Source organism: Amblyomma maculatum, chromosome 5 (assembly GCF_055883805.1).
Source record: "Amblyomma maculatum isolate TAMU_Amacu chromosome 5, ASM5588380v1, whole genome shotgun sequence".
NCBI lineage: Eukaryota > Metazoa > Arthropoda > Arachnida > Ixodida > Ixodidae > Amblyomma > Amblyomma maculatum.
Genome location: NC_139348.1, coordinates 81,078,777 through 81,105,675, shown reverse-complemented (window position 1 = coordinate 81,105,675; position 26,899 = coordinate 81,078,777). Strand labels below are relative to the sequence as shown.

At 46.3% G+C, this 26,899-nt stretch overlaps 1 protein-coding gene across 1 annotated transcript in view; it reads right to left on the bottom strand.

The window, feature by feature from the left end:
* The window catches only part of LOC146188588 (membrane metallo-endopeptidase-like 1), a 90,774-nt gene that overhangs the window by 3,306 nt on the left and 60,569 nt on the right, over positions 1 to 26,899 (bottom strand). Inside the window, exon 12 of the mRNA XM_084605082.1 lies at positions 10,242 to 10,309. Within this exon, the coding sequence (XP_084461208.1) occupies positions 10,242 to 10,309 (68 nt within the window). The remainder of the gene's footprint in view (positions 1 to 10,241; positions 10,310 to 26,899) is intronic.

The following is a 26,899-nucleotide window of genomic DNA, read 5'->3' as shown; positions in this document are numbered from 1 at the left end:
TTCTAAAAAAAAATGACCTAAGTGGTCAGCTCTTTAGATAGGTTCAAAACCGAGCCTAATCTGCGCGTGTCTAATGAAATCGCCGAGATTGGCTGAATACACATGATGTGTGGTGTTACAATTGTGTGTAGTGGATTGCCGATTGGCCCAAATCTTTACTTCTGGATATCAGTTTAAGAATATAAATTCTGCCTTACAGTATATCTATTTTGTACCCTTACAATCGTCGCTTTATATATGCAGTAATTATTCTATGAAATTCGACATCGGAAGTTTCTCACCGACGAAGGTTATGGACATGCATAATGTGCATTCTTTCTCCACGTGAAGTAAATGTTCAAGAATGTTGAGAAAAATAGGGCGCCCGAAGCCCTCGACCGCTCATTTAAACAACATTGTACCTTCCGCACATTCCGAACAAACAATTATGTACCAGTCCCGCATAGTTTCCCTTCATGCAAGTTTTAAGGATATTAGAAATAGCAAGATATTTTGGGCACTTTACAATCCAGAATTTATGGCATAATTACTTTTTTCTTTGCCGTAATAAGTTGCAAGCGTCCCTCTTTAGAAACATGCGCATTAAAAAAAACGTATAGAACTTGAGAAACACAAGTGCGCGCCCCAAAATCTGCTACAAATGATAACATCAGAATGCAATGTTTTGATGAGATTATACAATTGCCGAAATTCTTTTTTAATTAGCAGTGTGATGCTCAGGAACAGTTGATGGCAGCTGCAAAGGCGAGAAATGATGAAATTTGTAAATAGCTGTTTTCTACTGCGATATATCTTTACATTCACTACCCCGACGATTATTGCGGCAATAGTTTTAGACAACTTTAGCCAGCAAATTCTCTCATATGTTCTACCATCTCTTTTAAATTATCTTCGAACAAATAAAGTTGATATTGAAAAGGTTAATAAGAAACAGTACATTTATTTTTATGCCAGAAATGTAATTATGCTGTGCTGTTTTCTTTCATTCTTTTATATTTTCTGGATTTCATGCAGCGTTCATTTGGATTGTATTCACTGATCCTGCGTATTTTCACTTTTTGCTGTTATGAGTTTTCCCGCGGAATGAATTATGTACGTCAGTGAAGACGATGTCGAATTATGTATGTTAGTAAAGAGAAGCCAGTCAGCAATTTATTACGACAAACAGTGAGAAAATAACCGTCAATTTTCTTTGCTCAGCTAAGCCCTCTCCGCATCTCCTCTCTCACAAATCTACAGCTCACCCTTTACTGACAGGATAGATCACATATATGTAGAGCCATTGGGTATAGCTTCTTGTTTGAACTGCCCAAAAAGAAACCCTAACTTTTAACAAGCTTTGAATTTTCACACAGTAAACAAATTAGCCTTGCCTACTTCCTAGTTTATGCTGGTATGTGTAAAGCAAGCCCGCTACCAGATCTGCTGCTAAAAAATGCTGCGTAAATAAATTATACGTCTGTCTTCTTTCTATCAAGGCACATTCTTAGCTGCTTAACCACTTTCATCCACAAAGAAAAATTTCCAGGTCTGAATTATGCCTGCAATGTCCAGGTGTTACAGGTTGCTCTGTCTTAATATCCACAGAAGCCTCGTCTCATCCTCTCTCTTTATCTCTGTCTCTATCTCTTATATATATATATATATATATATATATATATATATATATATATATATATATATATATATATATATATATATAGCATAAGTAAATAGACGTACTTGGTTGCTAGAGGTTACATACAAGTGAAAAATTGCTTCATACTGTTTCCACGTTTATTTGCAGTCGACGTTTCGGCAGGAGCCCTGCCTTTCTCAAGACTGAGGGTACATGATTCTTGTTCGTCTTCTTATAGGGTTGGCAAGAGGTGATACAAACAGAATATGGGCACATACAGGTGAAGCAGCTAGACACGCACAACACACACATACACACACTGGTGCGGAGAGCAGGCTAGGCCCAAAGGGTCATCCACCTAAGGCACCGGCCGCCGGGAGTCATCTGTATACAATACGCCGCGGAACAGCCTCGGAAAAAAAAAAGACAGGTGGGGGAGCGTGTTTGCTGCAGATGGTGAGAAAATTATATTTCTTGTTTTCACTAAAAGATGGGAGCGCCAAGTGTGAAATATATATATATATATATATATATATATATATATATATATATATATATATATATATATTGTGAGAATGGGGGGTTTATTCAGCGGATCAACAGGGCTTGATCAGCAGGACTGAGCAGATCAGCTTCAAACACAGCGGCAGCGAACACAGGCAGATCCAGCACGCGCAGCGATCACGATGCCACTGACTGGCATGTTCCTTGTGCACTTCTTCCTCTTCACAATATATATATATATATATATATATATATATATATATATATATATATATATATATATATATATATATATATATATATTGTAGGGGTGTGTTTATTCAGTTGACGCAGATGGATCCAGCTGCTCGGGATGAACTCGCAGCGGGGCGTAAGGAGTAGCGATTCACACAGACAACGACCAACTTCTTCGTCCTCGAGCGCACCTGCACGCGATGAATGGCAGTGGCTATGAAGACGAAGATTACCGCACTACATTTTCCCCGCGGATAGAGAAGGAGCAATCCTGGTGACTTATGGAGCCGAAAGAACAGACGGATCGTATTATGGCTTGATTCTGTTCACATGAACTGTTCTGCGTCCACGGCGACGCAAGTCCGCAGAGGGCTTAACAGCCTCAACTACGTAGTTGGCAGGAGATGTTTGTTGGAGGACTCGGTATGGACCGTGATATCGAGAAAGAAGCTTCTTTGAAATGCCGGTGGTTGTGGCAGGGACCCAGAGCCACACCAGGCAGTTAGGTGCATTTGTAGAAGGCTCGCCGGTGTCGCGGTGGTGTTTTTGTTGCCACTGGTTTTTCGTTGTAAGCGAGCGGGCGAGCTGACGGCATTCTTCTGCGTAGTGGGCGACGTCCAAGAGTGGCGTCGATTCAGAGACAACAGGGCGGTAGGGAAAGAGTGCGTCCGTGGTACAGGTCGGCTCGCGTCCGTAAGGAAGAAGGAAGGGAGAGAATCCAGTGGTGGTCTGTATCGCAGTATTGTTCGCGTAGGTTACGAAGGGAAGAACCTGGTCCCAGTTGGAATGAGCGTCGTTGACGTACGTGGCCAGCATGTCACTGATTACGGTTGAAGCGCTCGGCCAAGCCATTCGTCTGAGGGTGGTAAGAAGTTGCGGTGTGGTGAATGATGGTGCATTCTTTCAGTAAGGCCTCAAGAGCTTCGGACAAGAAAACGCGTCCAGGATCCCTGAGCAGTTCCTTCGGAGCCCCGTGGCGAAGAATCAGATTGTCGAGAAGGAACAAAGCAACGTATTTTGCGGAGGCAAAGGGTGACGGTGATGTTTCAGTGTTGCGTGTAAGATGGTCTACTGCCACGATAATCAATCGGTTTCCAACAGGAGTAGCAGTAAGAGGGCCATAGAGATCTATGCCAACGCGGTTAAACGGAGGAGCAGGGCAGGGTAATGTCTGCAACGAAACAGGGGACTTCTGAGGAGTTTTTCGGCGTTGCCAAGATTCGCAACTGAGCACGAAATGTCGTACAAAGCGGTACATTCCATGCCAGTAAAATCGCAGACGAAGGCGCGTGTAGGTGTTCAATATGCCACCGTGAGCACATTGTGGGTCACCATGGTACGCAGCCCAAATGTCGGCACGGAGATGACGCGGGATGGTGTCACGAAATCGGCGCCCATTTTCATCAAGCCGGTACGGCGCGAGGCCCGCACGGCGTCGCGTGGAAGGCATGGAGAGAAAAGCCCCCCTTCCCCGCGCGGGAGAGCGCGTAGCTTTGTACGCGTTGCCGTGACCCTCTTTCCCATTGCCCGGGGAGGACGGTAGTTCATCGGACTGGAATCAGCCAGAAATTTCCAGCATGTTCTATGGGACCTGGCCAATGGCGACGCGCGGCTCGACGGGAGGAAGAGAGAGCGCTATAACCAGCGAAGCTAAGTGTGTGTGCGCGCTAGATTTGACGCGTGCTAACAAACAGACGCGGCGCGCCCTATTTAAAGAGACCGCGCCGTTTGATGAGGCAGTCAGTCAGTCAGTTCGTCAGTGTTTTGCGACGTGCTCGCCTCTGCTTCGGCTGGACTCCCGGGGATCACCCGCTGCTGGCAAGCCCACGGACTTTCAAGGGAGCGGCGCTCGTCTCGTATGGCGGCCACATCGTGACTCTTGAGGCGTCGGACTGCAACAGTGCCCGGTGAACAATTTGGTGTTTGTTTATGTACTCTCTCGTGTTTCATCTGTTGTAAAGCCTCTACGTTATTGGATACCTGTGTAATTGCATGCTTAGCGTTTGTTATTCTGTGAACCTCTCGTCTGTGCATTTCAAGTGATCTTGTGCGTTCCCTTGTATCGTCTCTTGCTGTGCATAAATTGTGTTTTGTTTGTTACTTCTGACTCCGATCCTTTCTCTGGTTTGAACCGGCGACTGCTGGGCACCAAACGACCACCCCCTTCTGTCACTACAAGGTAGTTGAATTCCAGCTGAGCTTGCCACGCAGATCGAGGGCATCTCCTTCGCGACCGGAACAGCTACCCCCACTCACTCTAAGGGTGTCTGGGAGTGTGCGCACCGTTAAGGGCGCATCATTAATAATACCCCCTATTTATTAACGGGTGACAGATGGCTACAAGCCACTTCCGTCCATAAAGCAAATAATTGCGGCGATAGAGAAGTCTGTCAAGAAAGGAGAAGTGACGGGCTTGGCGAACGAGCGCTTTCGATGAAAGACCGGGAGTAGGACTTGAGAGAAAATCCAAAAGTGCATTGATCCAGGGGTCATTCCGCTGCTCGGTAGCCATGTCGATAGTGGCAAGAGTCGACAAATCGTAAGCTCAGACGTGGTCAGACGAGGTATCACTAGGCAATGGCGAGTGGGAAAGAGCATCTGCGTCCGTATGCTTCAGACCTGATCGATAAATGGCATGGATGTCATACTCCTGGAGGCGGAGAGCCCAGCGAGCAAGGCAACCGGATGGGTCTTTCAGAGAGGCCAGCCAGCACAAGGCGTGGTGATCGGTCACAACTTAAAACAGTCGGCCATACACATAGGGACAAAATTTTCCGATGGCCCAAATAACGGCCAAACATTTCCTTTCTGTGACTGAATAATTAGACTCTGCTTTCGTCAATGTTCGGCTGGCGTATGCCACAACATACTCGCTGTAAGCAGGCTTACGTTGGGTAAGGACGCACCAAGCCTAATACCGCTGGCATCAGTGTGGATCTCCGTAGGCGCAGCCGGATCAAAGTGGCGTAGAATGGGAGGCGAAACCAAAAGGCGGCGTAAAGTGTCGCAGGCTTTATCGCAGGCTGGAGTCCAGGCGGAAAGGTCGGAGCTGCCGGCAAGGAGCTGAGTTAGAGGAGCGATGATAGAGGCGAAGTTCAAGATGAAGCGTCGAAAGTAGGAGCAGAGGCCGATAAAGCTTCGGAGCTGCTTCAGGGAGGTTGGCTTCGGCCACTCTGCAACTGCGCGAAGTTTTGGTGGGGCCGGGAAGAATGCCGTCCTTAGAGACTAGGTGGCCTAAAGTCGTGAGTTTTCGAGCGGCAAAGTGGCACTTCTTCAAATTCAACTGAAGCCCAGCATCGGCGAGACATGTGAGGACAAGCGTTAGACGGAGAAGGTGAGAAGAAAAGTCGGTAGAAAAACTACGTTGTCATCCAGGTAACAAAGACAAGTCTGCCACTTGAGTCCACGAAGAACAGTGCCCATTAGGCGCTCGAAAGTAGCTGGGGCATTGCAGAGGCCGAAGGGCATAACATTGAACTCGTATAAGCCGTCTCGTGTTATAAAGGCAGTTTTCGAGCGGTCATCATCAGCCATTGGTACCTGCCATTAGCCAGAACGCAAATCTAAAGAGGAGAAATACTCGGCTCCCTGTAAACAGTCCAAGGCATCGTCGATCCGCGGCAGGGGAAGACATCTTTGCGCGTTATTTTGTTAAGCCTATGGTAATCGACACAAAACCGGATGGAACCATCTTTCTTGGTCACCAAAACAACCGGAGAAGCACATGGATTGTTAGATGGCTGTATGGCGCTCACGGGCGCGAGCCAACCTGTACCACGGACGCGCTGTTATGCCGACAACAAGTCGTCGACGTCTTGGCCGGCTGTACCACTGAAGAGGCACGGATCATGCGCCGTAGAGCTCCAGAACACAACGCGGTGGTTGGGAGGGGCGACGATGTCGAGGCAGTGTCGTCCGGCATGCTGGAAGCAGAGAGTAATGTTCGGCTTCTTAGTTCCAGGGTGGACGGGAACATACCCCGCACCTCCACCAATTGTAGGGGTGTGTTTATTCAGTTGACGCAGATGAATCCAGCTGCTCGGGATGAACTCGCAGCGGGGCGTAAGGCGTAGCGATTCACACAGACAACGACCAACCTCTTCGTCCTCGAGCCCGCCAGCACGCGATGCATGACAGTGGCTATGAAGACGAAAATGACCACATTACAATAAATATATATATATATATATAAGCTGGAACCCAGAAGGTCGTTCTTCATCGACAGCCCTTAGGGCGTGGCCGTGTGCACAACAGTATGTATGTATGAATATATGTATGTATATGTATGCACATATATATATATATATATATATATATATATATATATATATATATATATATATATATATATATATATATATATATATATATATACTGCTGTGCACACGACCACGCCCTAAGGGCTGTCGATGAAGAACGAGCTTTATATATATATATATATATAAAGCTCGTTCTTCATCGACAGCCCTTAGGGCGTGGTCGTGTGCACAGCAGTGTATATATATATATATATATACATACATATATTCATACATACATACTGTTGTGCACACGGCCACGCCCTAAGGGCTGTCGTGAAGCACGACCTTCTGGGTTCCAGCTTATGACGCACAGAAATAAAAACAGGCAACTTACGATACCATATATTGGAAAGAGCAGATGTTATTTTTTATATATTTACTATGCCGTCAACCATACCGCATAAACCATCTAACAAAACCTAATGGCATCTGCCCATACAATGCCTCCAAAGCCAAGTCCTAGGGCGTAATAACACAGCACCTGGTACCAAGTAGGCTTTTGAACAAGATGCTAAATGTCTTTAACCTACGCCAATGCGTGACACCACTGCACAAATCAATAAACAAGACAGCAATTACACAAATCATAGATGACGACTGAACCGAGAAAAACACGGGCGATAGATAAAATTCAAAATTTTCTTTCTCAACTATGCCTTGAGGCCGCTCCGAGGCTAACGCGCATTTTCTGAGGGGATGTTTTTTTACCTTGATATATTACCTTTTAGAAGAAGGCCGCCAACGTGTAGACTTCATAACCTGCGGGTTCTTCACAACTCAGATTGAACAGACCTTATTTACAGACCGCGATCGAACGGATTGGAGATTATCTAAGTACAGATGGCCTCACTTGCTCGGCGACAGTCAGAGTATATCATCATCCCTTCCCCGGGACGACGCCCTTCAAAGACACTTCCTGACATCAACCTCCAGGTGCAAGGAAACCCGATTCCTAGAACAGACAACATCAGGATATTGGGCTTGCATCTACTGGCCAACGGCAGCAACAACATTACGATTCAACGCATCGACCAGTCGGTAGTACAGATCGGACGCCTCCTTAAGCGAATCTCCAACAAGCATCATGGCATGCGAGAGTCCAACCTCCTGCGCCTCGTTTAAGCTTTCATCTGCTCCCGCAACACCTACTCTGGACCCTACTTACGTCTCACTCGTGCTGAAAGCGAACGGCTGGAGGCGTCACTTCAAAAAGCATACAAAACGGCCCTAGGTCTTCCCATGTCCACAGCTACCCATAAGCTCATGGCTCTCGGAATCTCCAATACCGTGAGCGAACTGATCGAGGCAACACTCACCGCCCAGCACGAGCGGTTCTCACTCAAACACGCTGGCCGAGCGGTACTGCAGCAAGTTGGAATCTCCCCGCCGAGATCAGTCCCAAGTAACCCTGAATTTACGCCGGAATATCGCCTAAATCTCCGCATTCCTCCCTATTCCCACACGGATGCACCCGGAACAACACGCCGAGAGACGGGCCGACCGGGCTCGTCAATTCGAGAAACGCTTCAGCGGACGTCCGGACGTCACGTATACGGTAGCCTCTTACTATCCATCGAGGCCAGCGATGGTGGCAGTAGCTCTCGCCCCTCACCGCAGCTGGTACACAGGCTGCAGCATTCGCAATGCAGAAAAAGTCACCGCAGCTGAGGAGGTTGCCATTGCGCTAGCGCTAGCCGTCCCTAATACCAAAGTCATCATCAGTGACTCTCAACAGGCTATTCGCAATTACGATGCTGGCCGTATCTCTTGCCAGGCGTTACACATTCTACGTTCTACAGCACCCTCTTCCACATCTCGCTTACTTCTTTGGGCTACAGCCCACGAGTCGCTCAGCGGAAACGCCCAGGCACACACTCTCGCTCGAGATCTCAACTGCCGAGCCGAGAGCATGATCAGCCACCCTGCTTCCGCTGACACTAATATCTCACGCGCTTTTCTACTCACCACTTACACGGACCTACTCCAGCACTACCGACTCCAAAGGTGCACGTATCCTCCCGCACACCGCGATCTAACAAGATGCGAGGCCGTCCAACGGTGCAGACTACAAACTGGCAGCTTCCCACACCCCCTCTTATACAGCAGGATCTTTCCGGATCAGATAGCCCCCATGTGTAAACACTGCTCAACTCCGGCCACACTCATACAAATGGTGTGGACTTGTACACATTACAACACAGACAGCTCAAAAACCCCAGAGATGTGGCAGTCTCTCCTGTGTACTTCCGAGCCAGCAGACCAACGCTGTCTTATCCAGCGCGCGGTGAAGGCCGCGGCATCCCAAAGTATCCCCGCCGACCTCCTCTAAGTCAGCGCAACCGGTCCTTTGACTGCTCCCGTTTTTTGGGCGCAATAAAAGAGTTCACCACCACCATCACAACTCAGATGAAAAAAGGTAAGGCAATATGCAAAGACCTGATGCACTCAGTGAATTTTTCGGCGGCAGCCTGATTACCGAATATCTAATTTACTAGTGGTAGTTTGTTCATCATATTCGAACGTAAGTGATTTTCGCTACATACAGAATAATCGGGAGCAATACTCCTTATCATATTGCATATTTTAGCTTCAAATGCTGCCAGTGGAGCAACGATATCAATGAAAACACTTCCGACTAATCGGTTTGCATATGTAAAATATTCGAAGAAGCTAGATATGCCGCTATCTGGGCATTTTTCAGTGGCCAGAGGAAACTTTTAGTTTTGGTCGAGCATATTTTTTTCGTCAATAGCGGAATGTTGCGCTCTTCCTTAAACTTTGGCTTTAAAAGCTCGTCTCATGTCGCAGATGAGAAGATATTGCATGATTGGGCAATCTGCTGCGACCCCTGCACCCGAAGAAGCGATGCAATGAACAGCACTCGCTGAAGAACATTTCGATGACTTCATATTTTTTAGATATTTCTAAAACAACCCGTACCCTGCATATACAAAAAATTGTAACATTTACTGTTTATGTTTTCATACTTATTTAGCTGTCTGGCATGCTCCAACATGGTCATTCTGGTGGAGCTTTATTATTCGGTCAGGCTTGAGTTGAGAAGCGGAAATATTCTGCCCGGTACCATTTATATAAATGACAGGTTCGTGTGGTTTGAGTTAAACTGGACATGGTCTCTTCATTATAAAAGGTCAATACCACACCAGTAAATCCGGTCTCAGATCTATACCGGGTCAAGATTTCCAGTTTCAGATGCATACCGGAAATTTTCTGTCCGGTATAAGTTCCATACCGGGCCGTTCCGTCCGGTTTAAGATACATTGCGCGCATGGTTTGTTCATTTAGACTTGCATACCGGACAGTATAAGCGCAAATGCCATACCTGACTGGTCTACCCAATTCGAGCTTTATACCGGTCCGGTATCAACATATTTAAGCTAGATACATTACCCCCCTCTGGTGTGAGGTTTATATGGAATGCAAGATCAGTAAAAATTTTCTTGGTGCGCTACAGAATGTTTCACTAGGGTTTGCTATAATAACTCTACTTTGCCGACTGAACATCAGATAAGTCGTATCAATTTTTTATGACTTAGATTTTTGAGTCATACAACTGTTATCACCTTCTTTATGGATGTCATGAACCAGCTGGTGGGCAAAAGTTGCCCCGAAGCCACCGTAGTTTAAAGACCTGAAAAGAAACAAAGGATGCCAGTTATATCCCCAACGCAGTAATAAAACGAAAGTGACAAATGGATTTATAAAATGCCGTAAAATTTATCCGCATTTTGACATTATTTTTATGAAAACCGCGCTAGTCTCATTGAACGTCCTAAAGCACCAGTATTCAAATTTAGCTTGTTTTCAGGATAGGTTTAAGTCAATGAATATGCAGGTATAGAGTGAAAGGTCAATTAATTTCAATACTTTCTACAACACTGAATGTAACTGCAAAAAAAATATTTTCAATAAATGTTTCCAACCTAGACATTTGTGGTATTTCCTTTCTATGCGAGGGCCTGGAAGGCCCAAAGGATCCTAAATATGGAACATGGAAGATTACCAACTGGCCGAGTTTTCTATCTGTTCAGAAGCCCAACAAGCGGCGACCAGGAGCTTTCAAACAGCACATGGCCAGCACCTCGTAAGATGAAAATTCGTCAAGGTGAAATTTAATAACGAGTGTTTTACTATATGTAAATGGTGGCCACTTTCGACACACAGTTCAGCCAGTCATCGTAAAGTGTGTTCCCTACTTGAAGTGCATTAAAACAAGTCATGTTACACCTCCGTGTGGGTGCTGAGGTTAGCGCTCTCGGCTGCTGTACCCAAGGATGCGGGATCGTATCCGGGCTTCAGCAACCGCTTTTCGAGGTAGCAGAAAATCAGGAATCACTATTTTATGCGTTGTCAATGTAAGTTAAAGAACACCAGGAGCCCAACATTGCTTCGCAGCCCTCTACTACGGTACCCCATATAGCTTGAGTCGCTTTTGGACATTTAAGACCTTAATAGAAAATAAAGCAGATTGGTCATGTTATTGTTGCTTGAAATAGCGGCGTAGCGTTGTCGTGATGTTCTGAACAACACCGAAACAACACTTGCTGATCAGCTGTATTCAACTGCACGAACTGTCGTTGAATAATTGATGCTTCATCGAACATTTCGCCCGGTTCATGAACTAGAGGGCAATATTGAAGCAGCTCAAAATGCCACATGCAAATGGGGTTCTGCAAGAGTTTTTCAACGTCGTTCCCATCAGCAACAATCTAGTAGACGAAGCGCCGCCAGGATTTTAAAAGCCGCTAGAATTACTGCTACTATCCTCATCTTACATTTGACGCTTACGTAATACAAACCTGGTAGCTGATGAGTAGGCAGCCGATGCTTCAGAGGTGAAAACGCGATCACTACCGCTAGCCACCGAGAAAGTGTTGTCAGAGCAGTCGCTCGCAACGCGCGTAGAGCCCTACGAAAAGATATGAACGAATCCAAGTCCAAGATCAAGCTCTGGGTGAAGAGGTATATGTGAATTGCACAATGAGGTCCTTATCAACGCCATGCAGGGAAAGCTGTCGAGCCTGCTCACACCAGTGTGAAAAAATGTAAAACAGACACTAGTCTCTGTATACTGAGTCGTAGATGCACTAGGTAAGCGCGCACTGAATAGGGAATATTTCAGTCCTACCAGATTTACAGAAAAGGAAAAAAGTATGGCTCAAGAAGCATTACAATTCCATGAAAACTGAAATAAATGTTTCATTCATTTCTCCGAAGAATGCCAAGCTCTCAAATCCCTTATTTTGGAGGGGCATAAAGTTCCAATATTTAAGATTCGTTTCAGAGTTTACTGCTCGCAATATGCATTTGCGGTTACGAGGCGAATGAGTTCACCTCGCAGAGACAAAACATGAAGACTATCGTTAATACTCGTCGCGATCTTATCAATTTACACTGTAAGATTCTCCCTCGCAATGAAGACCGGCACATGTGACTCACGGTGAAGAGGCGTACCAATCAACACTGATGACTTAAGTGCTCATCGTGGCCACTTGCTATATGCATCCTGAAAGATTCGAGCTGGAATTGCCCTGTCTGTTTCGTCGATGCGCATGGCCTGTACAACTCCACGACAGTACCCCGACCTAAATTCGTGGGCTCTATTACAGCAGCTGCATGAACATGCGTATTTGTTTTCGGTGCATGCGACGAAGTGACCTGTAGTAAACGAACATACAACCGCATGAAAGTAACATATTGCCACATATATAGGGTGTTACGTATACCTTGAAGCAAGGAATAAAAAAGAAAGAGTTCCGCGAATCTTTTTGAACCCAAATGCATATCGTTTACTGTAATAAACGCTACGCAGCAAATTGTAAAATTTCGCTCAATAGGTAAATAACTAGGATAAATTCCGCAAAACATTCATTCTGTCTGGGAGCAGGTCAGAGGGCAAGTGGCGCCCATCAATTTGTGGAGGGGTTTTGGAAACAACCGGTCCAGTTTTTTCTACCAACGTATGTACCTATAATGGGGAAGTTTATGTCTGCATTTGAAGAAAGCTCGAAATATGCACGAAAGCTGAAAAACAATGTCACGTGACTCAGCTAGTACATTTTGTTGTTACAGCGCTCTGAAAAAAGTTTTGGATGACCACTACATGTGTTTTGACAACGCCGAAGTGACCGGCCGCCTCTCCATTTCCCGGGTTGCATCATGATAAAAAGACTGCAGTGAAATACTGCATCGCAGCAGTCTATAATAATACATGTTCGATGGTTTCTGGCTTTCCTTTTACAGAATAAGCAATTCGTGCTCTATGGTACCAATATTTGTTTCTGATGCAGCTATATTTTTACTGGAAATGTATTCTCTCTTTAATACATTTTTTCCTAGGCCTTCACAGTAAACTGGCCCGTAAAATACAGTTGAAAACAGTTTATCTAGTAAATCAGTATATGTTTTTTTTTTCTTCAGAGAATATAACGAATCAATAGTGAACTGTTCATGCAACATGCGGAAGGCAACAATTTTGTGAAAGTAGAGAGTCACTCGGCCACACATGAAATCGCTAGTAGTGACAATAAATTCATGAAGCACCTTCGCCAGTGAACTTGTATTACTCTACGCAAAAAGTATCACTTTTTTAACGCAGGGAGAAGAACCTTGACCCATTCAGCCTAATAAACAAATCAGAAGGGCCACATGCTCGATCACGAACTATCTGAAAAATATTAGTGCGGCTGAACTTCTCAACAGTAGATCGCCCTATGAACACCTCAAACGCCCGGTGCATTGTCTGCACATTTGTTCTAAACATGAACAATACCTATAGGATATACCAAACCTTAGCAATAAAAAAACAAATTGCATAAGGTGGCGCGAGAAAAAATTGAGAGGCCTCGCCCTTGCCAGTTTGCAGTTTTTCCGGTCACCTCTTTTGTTGCGTCATTCCAGTACTATGCAGCCTCCCATAATGCTCCCGTGGCACTCAAAGGTACGTCGTAGGCGTTGCTTTCCACGTTATACAAGAAAACCGTTCGTGTTTCACATCCCATTTGAAACATTTTATCTCAAACTGTGAGTTTGCAATAACCCTTGGCAAGGTTAATAGGTTCTATCACAAATTTTTGACCTTCAAAAATGGGCTACGTCATCGGCGTAACCCAGTAGCTTTACTTCGACAGAGTTCAATTTATAGGTTCTATCACACATTTTTGACCTTCAAAAATGGGCTACGTCATCGGCGTAACCCAGTAGCTTTACTTCGACAGAGTTCAATTTAAATCATCTTATTATTGCTCGATGGATCACACTGACACAAAAAGGCTTCAAATAAATTGGAAATAGTATGGGAGACGAAGGACACCCTTCTCTTACAGATGACTGCACTGGTACTATTTATCTGAGGGATCTATTAATTACCAGCTGTGTTGTGCAGTCTCGATAGGCCATCGATACTCCTTATACTATTGTCCTTCCAAGCTTTGTACGTTTTAGTAAGCTGAATAAGACTTCGTGTGACACCTTATCGAAGGTTTTTTGCCAAGTCAAATGTGAGCATGGCAACTTGGGGTTCCACATCATCACAGCACTCTAAGTCCATTCTGGTTATATGAGTATTCCTAAAAGTGGTTCGGCCTTTATAATGCAATCCGTTTGATGCGGCCCAACTGTCTGGTTTTTAACAATTTGCATACTTTTCGCGAGCACCTTTATAAATATTTTGTTGTTTGTATTCGTAAGACTGTTAGGCTTGTAAATTCTTACTGAAAGCCGCTTGTATCAATCATTCGTTTTAGGAATCAATATGACGTGAGAGGTTTCAAAAGACGCTGGTAGCTGTCTATGACTGTATGCTTCATCGAGCACTCCATGTAAATAATTAGCCAGCTCATTTGATAAGGCATTGTAAAACATGGCATCTAGATCATCGGGTCCCGCCGACTTGATTTCCGGCAGTGCCTCGATAGCGGATATAATTTCACGCATACTTTTATCTCCATCAATTCAACCTCTTACGTAATTTTCGATCCTTGGCATTTTAGCCATAAATTCAGAACTATATTCTGCTCACACTAGCAACATTTGCTAAACAGTGCTCGATAATATTACAGAAAAGCATGCCCTAACTATACTGGGTTTTCCGGTCAACTCCTTGTAGTGGATCTGTTTATTATCATTTTTTGATGCATAGGTTTTCTGGTCACTAAAGGCTCTTTTGCTACGCGTTTCCCCGAGCAATAACCTTTCATTTGACGCACGAATAAGCGAAGCGCTACATCTTTCATTGTCTACGACTTCAAGTTCGCTTTTTATTCTTCTCATTGCGGCGGCCACTGTTTTAGGCTCTGAATGTTCTGTGTTCAATAAAATTGCTAGCGCGGCCGATGAATGCTGCGCCTAAATGCGTCCATTTCTAGCTCTACTTTGCTCTTTCGCTCGTCATTCGAAGATTGCCCTGTAAATACGCTGAACATTTTTGTATATCACCAGGAACAGCTAATATCATCCATCATTCAAACGTATGAGTATTTTGCGCGTACATCAAAGGATATCCGAATATATTATGTGCTGAATATTTGTTCGTCGTCTTAGAGCACGTTTGTCGTTCTAGGAAAGATATATCTTGTGCAACGCAGCAAGTAATAATGCATTTTTAGCATCACATGCTGCCAGCGGAACAGCGGTGACATTATTTCACTTCCCACTTTAAATGCGGATCACTTTTGATATGCAGTTATCGATGAAAATTGCCGCGAAACCTTCAAAACAGTATTTGTTGTTTTTTAACAGCCGCCGGCATACAGGCTTATCACTCTGATTCTGGGCCGCGTATCAGTTCCGTAATCTTTGTTTGTTAATGATCTATGTCGCGAGTCACACCTTTATCAGTTTTGTTGTAGCGCAAGATACACCGAGATCTGTCTCGAAGGTTCCGGACACTTGGGTGCCTTTCCACAATGTTCCAGCCTGTGCTAGTAGCTGTTTGCGCCGTTATCTAGATTGTTCTGTGCAGCCTTTAAATTGAGCGTTGCCGAGTGTGACGAGCATTCTTTGTTCGACGGTCGACGAGCACGTTTGTTTCTATCGCCGCCGCCGAGTTGCTTAGTTCTTTTGCGGGCGCAAGTCAGCCCAAATAAACAGTTTTTTTAGTGCAATCATCGACCCCTTCATTTGTGTCGTCGACCTCGTCACGACTACGTGACATCCGGTGGAGGTGCTGCCTTTGATCCTTCAAGCGAAGACCCAAGCCGTGTTCCTGACGCCCTGGAAGACCAGCCTACAGGTCACCGAGCCAGCCGCCGACTTCAAGGCCTACAACCCGAACACGGTCTGATGCCTGACCCCATTCGATCTCGGAAGGCATCGACGCTGACAATGGCCCAGCCTACAGCACCGGTTGTTTTCGTCCAACCCCGTAAGCCCCCCTGCTTCCATGGACTACCGGATGAAGATGCGGGAGATTGGATAGACCTTTTCGACCGTGTGGCAGATTTCAACGGCTGGAACGACGCTGCGAAACTCAGGCAGGTCTACTTTGTTCTTCAGGCACATGCCCGAATTTGGTTTGAAAATCACGAGACTTCTTTCAAGGATTGGGAGACATTCAAAGCACAGTTCTTGATGGCCTTTACAAGTTATGGCCAAAAAGAAAGAGCTCAGGCCCTCCTCCAATCAAGAATTCAACTACCAAACAAGCCCGTCCTGGTCTACGTAGAGGAGATGAAACGCCTGTTTCGCCGCGCCGACCCATTCATGACCGAAGGTGAGAGAGTGAAATTCCTAATGCGAGGAGTTAAAGAGTCGCTTTTTGTGGGGCTCGTCCGGAACCCGCCGAAAACTGTGGAAGAATTTGAAAGTGAAGCATCGACCATCGGGAAGACGTTGGACACCCGGATGCGCCACTTCGAGCGACCACTTCAGCCAGACTACTCAAGCCACCACCCCAGCGCATCTGCAAGTGGAGAGAACCTTCGTGACCTCATCCGGGAGATCGTGCGAGAGGAGCTCCGCCGAATGCTGCCATCATCGCAACAACCCCAGGTAGCGAAGCTCGCGGACGTCGTCCGTGAAGAAGTTCAGCAGGCGCTGGGCGTTCCTCAAGCGACGGCTGCGACTGTTCCAGCTCAAATGGCAACAGCAATGAACTACGCTGGTGCATTACGTCGCCCTGCGCCCCGACGTGATGACATTCCGAGCCCTCGCCGCTACCGTCCAGTTGCTGAAAGCCGCCCCTTGGCCCCCGCCCGCCAAGCCTACCAGCGACCCCCCAAATCCAAGGAAGTGCGACGGCTGGAGGACTGCAAACAACCGGCCATTATGCTTCCACTGCGGTGAGGCCGGCCACATTCTGCGTCACTGCCCGTACCGACGAATCGGTCTCCGCAGGTTCGCAGTCGACGCTCCACGACCACGCCCAGGTGAACGACCACAAGAAATTGACAACTACCTGCGTAGCGGTGAGATTGCGCCACCAAGCCGTCGGTTCAGATCTCGATCGCCGTACAGGGCCCGCTTTGCGTCGCCAGACCGTACCTATGATGAGAGTATGCGCGGAAGGTCCCCAAGCCCACCCAGGGGAAACTGAACAGAGCAACCTTTGGAGGTGAGGTTGCTCAACGGCGAAATGACGAACATCCTCCGCCGCCGACGACAACTAACGACGACGCAGCCATTTCACCGCCGCTCCACATGACGTCATCGACGACATCACGACCATACTGCAAGCAGACAACGCCGCCCAGCGCAGTAAATACGGTATGCCCCGGCCATGACCTGAAGAAACGACGGAGCCGAGATCGGACACTAAGGCCCACGTGCAATGCATGGACGCGAACAAGTGACCTTGAAGTTGATATCGACGGTCGCAGAGTCACTGCCCTAGTAGACACCGGAGCTGACTATTCAGTCATTAGTGGACCGTTAGCCTCTCAACTCAGAAAAGTTACCACCGCTTGGGATGGCCCGTTGATTCGCACTGCAGGTGGCAACCTGATTACTCCATCGGGACGATGCACTGCAAGAATAACCGTAAATGGGCGTACTTACCCCACCAGCTTTGTGGTCTTGCAGCAGTGCTCCCGCCACGTGATTTTAGGCATGGACTTCCTAAATGAACATAGGGCTATCATCGACCTGCGATCCAAGCTAATCAAGCTCTCTGCAGACAAAGCCATTCCTGCTACGACGACGTCCATGCAACACATCCCCCTAAACGTCCTCGATGAAGAATTGACCGTCCCGCCCCGATCAAGCATCGCAGTCTGCGTAGGTAGCGCAAACATGGAAACCGCTGAAGGCATCGTCGAAGGAAATATTAAATTGCTCTTAGAACGAGTGTCGATCGCGAAATTCCGGAAAGGGCAAGCTCAGGTTCTGCTAACAAACTTCACCGAAGAATATCGGCATCTCAACAAGGGCAAGACGATCGCCTTTCTCGACGAATTAGCGGACCTCGAAGATGTATTCACCCTCCACGACCAAACGCTGGAAGACGCACCGGACCTATTCCGTCAGCCCACATTTGACATCAACCCGGCATTGACCCACAACAGGAAAGACCAGATTCTCAGTCTGCTTCGAAGCTACGGGGAGTGCTTCTCATCGTCATCGAAGGTACGACAGGCACCACTGGCCAAGCATCGCATAATAACGGACGAACACGCCCGACCTCTGCGCCAAAGCCCTTATCGTGTATCGCCGCGAGAACGCCAGGCCATTCGCGATCAAGTTGAGGAAATGCTGCGTGATGACGTAATCCAGTCATCGAACAGCCCCTGGGCGGCACCAGTCGTTTTGGTCAAGAAGACAGACAGCACACTTCGCTTCTGCGTTGATTACCGCCGCTTGAATAGCATAACGAAGAAGGATGTCTACCCGCTTCCCCGCATCGACGACACTCTCGACCGGCTCTGCATTGCAAGGTACTTCTCATCGATGGACCTGAAGAGCGGATATTGGCAAATTGAGGTCGACGAAAGAGATCGCGAGAAGACCGCATTCATCACTTCGGACGGCCTTTATGAATTTAAGGTGATGCCATTTGGCCTCTGCTCCGCACCAGCCACGTTTCAACGAGTAATGGACACAGTCCTGGCAGGCTTGAAATGGCAAATTTGTTTGGTATATTTGGACGACGTTGTTGTCTTCTCGTCAAACTTTGAAGACCACCTAAAACGACTACAGACAGTGCTGGAAGCCATCAAGTCATCGGGACTAACGCTAAAAGCAGAGAAGTGTCACTTCGCCTACGAAGAACTCCGATTCCTAAGTCACATCGTTAACAAGGACGGTATTCGCCCAGACCCGGAGAAAACAGCTGCAATCGCACAATTCCCACCGCCTGCCGACAAGAAAGCTGTGCGCCGATTCCTTGGGCTGTGCGCTTATTATCGACGATTTGTCAGAAACTTTTCGAGGATCGCCGAACCGTTGACGCAGCTTACAAAGGCTGACGTACCTTTTAAATGGGAAGCGCCGCAAGGAGAAGCCTTCGACGAACTTAAGCGCCGCCTGCAATGCCCTCCTGTACTTGGCCACTTTGATGAAAACGCCGAGACCGAAATTCACACCGACGCGAGCAGTGTAGGCCTAGGAGCCATTCTCGTCCAGAAGACTGCCGGACAGGAAAAAGTAATCGCCTACGCTAGCAGGTCTCTCACAAAAGCCGAAGTCAATTACTCGACGACCGAGAAGGAGTGCCTTGCGATCATCTGGGCTACTTGTAAGTTTCGTCCATACCTATACGGCCGACCATTCAACGTGGTAAGCGACCATCACGCGCTCTGCTGGCTGGCTAATTTGAAAGATCCTTCCGGCCGCCTTGCCAGATGGAGCCTACGACTTCAAGAATTTGACATGACTGTAGTCTATAAGTCGGGCAGGAAGCATTCCGACGCAGACTGCTTATCCCGCGCTCCCGTCGATTCTCCCCCGAAGGACGATGACGATGACGCCTTTTTGGGACCGGTAAGCGCCAGCAGTTTCGCAGAACAACAGCGATCAGACCCTGAGCTGAAAGCGCTAGCCGATTACTTGGAAGGAAAGACCGCTTCCCCTCCTGGTGTGTTCAGGCGACATTTATCATCCTTCACGTTAAGCAATGGCCTCCTCGTGAAGAACTTTGCACCCAACAAGACCGCGCAGCTTCTCGTAGTGCCTAAAACCCTTCGGCAAGAAATTCTGCAGGCGTTACACGATGAGCCCACAGCAGGCCACCTGGGATTTGCGCGCACATGGCGTCGAATCCAGGAGAAGTATTACTGGCCGCGACTGCTTGCCGAAGTTTTCCAGTACGTGAAGACGTGTCGTGAGTGCCAACGACGCAAGACGCCGCCGAACAGACCAGCGGGACTACTAAACCCGATTCCGCCCCCAATCATGCCATTTCAACAAATTGAGATGGATCTCCTCGGCCCCTTTCCATCTTCGTCTGTGGGTAACAAGTGGATCATCGTGGCCACGGACTACCTTACCCGTTACGCCGAAGCAAGAGCACTACCAAATGGTGCCGCGGCAGAAGTCGCCAAATTTTTTGTCGAACAAATTCTCTTGCGACACGGCGCCCCTGAAGTGCTCATCACGGACAGGGGAAAGACGTTTACGGCAGAGTTGACGCAAGCCATCCTGGAATACAGTCACACAAGCCATCGACGAACAATTGCGTACCATCCCCAGACCAATGGCCGTACGGAGCGCCTGAACAAAACCATCGCGGACATGATCGCTATGTACGTCTTCGCTGAACACAAGACCTGGGACGCCATCTTGCCGTACGTGATCTTCGCGTATAACACGGCAGTCCAGGAGACGACTAGAGCTACCCCGTTTAAGCTTGTGTACGGCAGGGAGCCCACGACGACGCTCGACGCAATGCTGCCGCACGTAACCAAAGAGGACAACCTACCTGCAGCGTGCAGAGGAAGCTCGACGACTCACACGGCTGCGTATTAAAGACCAACAGCGCACCGACAGCCGACGATACAATTTACGACGACGCCACGCTGAGTACAATACAGGAGACCAAGTGTGGGTTTGGACACCAATTCGCCGTCGCGGATTAAGTGAAAAGTTGTTGCGTCGATACTTTGGACCATACAAAATCCTTCGCCGCGTCGGACCACTGGACTATGAAGTCATTCCTGACGGAACGTCAGCATCCCAACGGCGACGCGCACGCCCAGAAATTGTACATGTTGTGCGACTGAAGCCATAAAACGCGCGTTAAAGAATCTGTGTTGTTTAAACTTTGCAGTGCTTATGTTGAGTTGCTTTGTTTTCGAACATCAAGGCGATGTTTTTTAAGGGGGCAGTAATGCCGCGAAACCTTCAAAACAGTATTTGTTGTTTTTAACAGCCGCCGGCATACAGGCTTATCACTCTGATTCTGGGCCGCGTATCAGTTCCGTAATCTTTGTTTGTTAATGGTCGACGTCGCGAGTCACACCTTTATCAGTTTTGTTGTAGCGCAAGATACACCGAGATCTGTATCGAAGGTTCCGGACACTTGGGTGTCTTTCCACAATGTTCCAGCCCGTGCTGGTAGCTGTTTGCGACGTTATCTAGATTGTTCTGTGCAGCCTTTAAATTGAGCGTTGCCGAGTGTGACGAGCATTCTTTGTTCGACGGTCGACGAGCACGTTTGTTTCTATCGCCGCCGCCGAGTTGCTTAGTTCTTTTGCGGGCGCAAGTCAGCCCAAATAAACAGTTTTTTTTTTTAGTGCAATCATCGACCCCTTCATTTGTGTCGTCCACGTCGTCACGACTACGTGACAATATTTAGAGACCGGTAACGTGTTTCCAGGTATACTCGAGCACACTTGCTGTCTTCCTGTGGAAAGGCCAATTTATTCCCTACACATTTGCATTGCGGGCTGCTCATCAGTTGCAGTTATGACGTGCAACATAATATCAGATGACGTGAAGCTACTGTTGCTTGTAATTATCGCAAATGCATCATTGAGCCCATACATAGATCGATATTGAAAAATAAATTTTCATCAGTGTTCCCTTTATTCAAATTTCAAAAACACTATGTTGGTTTGAAATCTTGATTCAATTTAGCTGGGACACCTAACGCGTATATTAAATTTTGCCTTTTCAACCTTGCATAAACAAATCCTGACGGCATAAGAGCACATCCAACTGCTTTATCATGTAACACATAACCTATTCACAACGACTAATATATATCCCATATGCAATATAAAGTAGTTACAGGGTCGTGCTAAGGAGAAACAGGACCTGTATAAACACCTTGCGCGTCCGCCTACTGGCCCTGAATGCTTCTTTATGAGTCTTTTATGCCTCACGTCGGCTCCTTCATACTCGCACATGACCTATTAAAATCGCCTATAGGTTTTCTAAATAAGGTACCTTCAACAAAGTGAGTTTCGTGCTTTTGCTTCCTTTTTTATCAGCGGGATAGACGAATTAAATCTCCATTCGAGCTGGCTATCGGGGCATGCCTATCGCGGAAATCGGGCTTTCCATGATACGGCAGGATGATCGGCAGCGGTTTTCAGGCTTTGTTAACAGCGACGTCGGCCGCTCATTTCTAGACCATGAGCTTGCAAGCCTCGTTTGTATGAAAACAAGTTTGGCAGTGCAAAGATAGCGTAGCACATAACCGCAGCCAGGTCGTATTTCAGAAGTCGCGCGCTTTCTTTAAATGCTAAAAAACGGTCATATGGGAGGTACGTTAGTAGAAGATAACAAGGTCATTTTTATCTGAGCCCCTTTACAACATAATTAAGGGCCTTAGAGCTTAACCTGAATAATAAAGTTTTTGGATAATTCATCCTAATTAGCTAATTGTATGAAATAAAATATTATGTTCCCAGAAACACTAGATCACAGAAGACGATATGCCGCTGATTAAAATGTTCGCTGTACAAATTTTTTCAATATTTAGTTCATAATGCACCACGCCGCAGACCACAAATAGGAGAGGCGCACACACACACACACACACACACACACACACACACACACACACACACACACACACACACACACACACACACACACACACACACACACACACACACACACACACACACACACACACACACACACACACACACACACACACACACACACACACACACACACACACACACACACACACACACACACACACACACACACACACACACACACACACACACACACACACACACACACACACACACACACACACACACACACACACACACACACACACACACACACACACACACACACACACACACACACACACACACACACACACACACACACACACACACACACACACACACACACACACACACACACACACACACACACACACACACACACACACACACACACACACACACACACACACACACACACACACACACACACACACACACACACACACACACACACACACACACACACACACACACACACACACACACACACACACACACACACACACACACACACACACACACACACACACACACACACACACACACACACACACACACACACACACACACACACACACACACACACACACACACACACACACACACACACACACACACACACACACACACACACACACACACACACATATATATATACAAGGATAATGCGGCACTGACAACTGAATAATTTAATACCAACACCCTCTTCCCTCTCCACTTCTAAGCACACACACCACGTTTTCTTTGACGGTCCATCCAGGGATCTAAAAAGTCTTTCCCTTTCTTTGATAGCACAACAAAAGGCATGCTGACGCAATCATCACCACCTAAAGATATCTCCCAGGCTTCCAAAATCTCTATCGCTAATCTATCCTTGTTCTTCCTCAAAACTGCTACTGCTTGCAGTGTAACGCAACGCTAGTCCCGAATGTATCCAAAATCGTAGACGCATGTTCTCTTATTTTATGATTTATGCATCTTCCCGTCTGGCCGATGTAATTCTTGCCACAGGACCAGGGATTACGATAAACGATCTCTTGGATGCACTCAGAGTATCTTGTTAGATGCGCTGTTTTGCACCTTGATCTATTGCCATCCTCATATACATGCGCACACATACTTCTAGTTTTTTTCGGTAGCCGTAGGAACTATATGTAAGCCTTACTTCTCTATCTTCATCATGTTGTGGGTGGAGCCGTGGATATAGGGCCCCATGAGCTCTTCTTCTTCAGCATCAGATGTCCATTCTCGATTCCATTCTTTGCCGCGTATTTTGTCTCAACAAGCTTTAAGCGATGTTGCATATAATTTCTTCAGGAATTAATATGCAACATATATATATATATATATATATATATATATATATATATATATATATATATATATATATATATATATATATATATATTCCTGGAATCCCCTGGATTCCAAGGGAAGGAAAGCGTAGCAGGGGGCGGCAGAAATTTGGTGGGCGGATGACATTAAGAAGTTCACAGGGGTCAAGTAGACGCAGCTAGCACAGAACCGGGGTAAGTGGAGAAATATGGGAGAGGCCTTCGCCCTGCAGTGGGTATAATCAGGCTGCTGCTGCTGCTGATGATGATATATATATATATATATATATATATATATATATATATATATATATATATATATATATATATATATATATACTGTAAAGAAGTTTCTATTGTGCCCACAGATTATGCTTAACAATATATATAAGAACAGGTAGGTGCGCACGAATGAAAACAATGATTTATTTCCGACGTTTCGGCTGGGGCCTCGGCAGAAACTTCAGAAATAAATTATTGTTTTCGTTCATGGGCCGTAACTCTTCTTATACATATTTCTAGATAATGGAAGACTTTTATGAAATATGTATATATATATATATATATATATATATATATGAAGGAAAGAAGCCAACAGTCGGCGAGGCCAAGGAAAGCGTTGGGGATGGTACTTTGTCTTTTTTTTAATGTTTACTTGGATAATCACAGAAATTAGTAATGTAATCTGTTAAGGGGAAAGATAATTAGACACAAAGTACAAGAAAAAACAACGTGCCGATGGTGGGATCCGAACCCACGGCATCCGAATAACGCGTCCGGTGCTCTTCCAACTGAGCTACATCGGCCGCTGTCCCCGCTGCTACTTTCTTGGGTATTTATGTTGTCTGTATACGAACCTTGAGAGTGTTCACCAACGCCACGCTCAGCCATAGCGGCGGACGTGCGACGTCCTTTGTTACCGCCAGCGTCACGTAGAACGTGATCAAGAGCGAGGGCGAAAGCTGTGCTAGAACCCTCTTACGCTACCTATGGCTTCAAGACTGCCAGAACCGAGACCCCCGTAAGCTACAAGCAGATCAATCAAGGGAAAATGAGGGCACTCGTTATAATACATGAAGGAAAGAAGCCAACAGTCGGCGAGGCCAAGGAAAGCGTTGGGGATGGTACTTTATGTCTTTTTTTTTAAAGTTTACTTGGATGATCACAGAAATTAGTAATGTAATCTGTTAAGGGGAAAGATAATTAGACACAAAGTAGAAGAAAAAACAACGTGCCGATGGTGGGATCCGAACCCACGACCTCCGAATAACGCGTCCGGTGCTCTTCCAACTGAGCTACATCGGCCGCTGTCCCCGCTGCTACTTTCTTGGGTATTTATGTTGTCTGTATACGAACCTTGAGAGTGTTCACCAGCGCCACCCTCAGCCATAGCGGCGGACGTGGGACGTCCTTTGTTACCGCCAGCGTCACGTAGAACGTGATCAAGAGCGAGGGCGAAAGCTGTGCTAGAACCCTCTTACGCTATATATATATATATATATATATATATATATATATATATATATATATATATATATATATATATATATATATATATATATATATAAAATTCTGAGTGCATAATCCAAGGGATTGTTTATCGCATTCGCTTATCCGGTGGCAAGAATTACATAGGCCAGACCGGAAGATGCATAGATGATAGGATAAGAGACCATGCTTTTATGATTTTGAATAAGTCCGGGACTAACCTTTCGTTACAGTGCACAGACTGCACTTTATGTGAGAAAGAAATATCTCCAGCAGAGCCTAATAAAGTAGCAGTTTTGAGAAAGAACGTGGACAGATTAACGATAAAGATTTAGGATGCCTAGGCGATATTTTGGAGCCTTGGAAGGCATGATGACGCCGTCGTCCAGTCTTCTATTGTCCTATCGAAGAAAATTACTTTTTAGATCACTGGGAGGACCGTCAAAGAAGAAGTGGTGTGGGTGCTTAGAAGTGGAGAAGGACGACGATGTATGTTTAAATTAATCAGTTGTCTGTGCAGCGTTGTCCTTGTTTATGTGGGTGTGTGTGGTTGTGTGCCTCTGCTATTTGTCGTCGCCTACTCGGCTGCGTCGTGCATCATGTCGTCTGACCATCTAGGTCGACTTTCTACTGTACTATCGTTCGTAGGGTCAAGTTATTTAAAATGCTCCGTATATTCTTTTGCGAAGCGTATGTATCTCGTTAGGCCGAAGAACCGTCGTTTTCGATGTTGCTTTTGCCGTACTCTAAACTGAAAATAAACGGTATCGGATAAAGCACGCAGTTGATTGCGTGAAACCTCCTTATGCAACCGCACATTGTTAAGTGTTCAATCTGTTGTCATTACCGATTCGCTTTTTTGTTAGAAACATTTTGTAGCAAACTGGAGATTGGCTCCTGTTAGGGGTTTCAACTGTCGATTTAATCAGCTCATACAACAAAGTATAGTTTCCACAGTCTTCAATGTAGCTCTCCATGGGACAAAAATGGTCTTTTTCATGACTCCTATAAGCAAACACTTACGCGAATTTGTAATATTCTACCAACTTAGCTATGTCACTATCAACTGACGAGCATGCGCCTATCTGCCAATGGTAATGTTTACATCAAAAATAATCACTGCACCCACGAGATAGCTCGAATGTCACGCTACAAGAGCGATCGTGTGCCCATCCTCTTCACAAGAGCAGATGCAGCGAATAGAATTCGTACTTTGGTGGAGGAGATTACTACCTTCTCGATGAACTCAGGCCAGTTCCTCGTCCACTGGTCCACTGCAATGCCTCCCTTTGCCCCGGGATAATGATTTGTAAGAGTGGCCGTGGCGATCATCTGCGGTTAAGGCCTTCCAGTCGCTGCGGTCTATTGAGAGAGTCGGGCATGCTTGACAAGTCGTGACCCTCTAGAGTGCTTTGTCTAATGACTTTCTTGGCGTCTCGACCCGCATTTTTCTGCATATTTAAATCCGCTCGTCCCCTTTTTTTGCAGAGAATT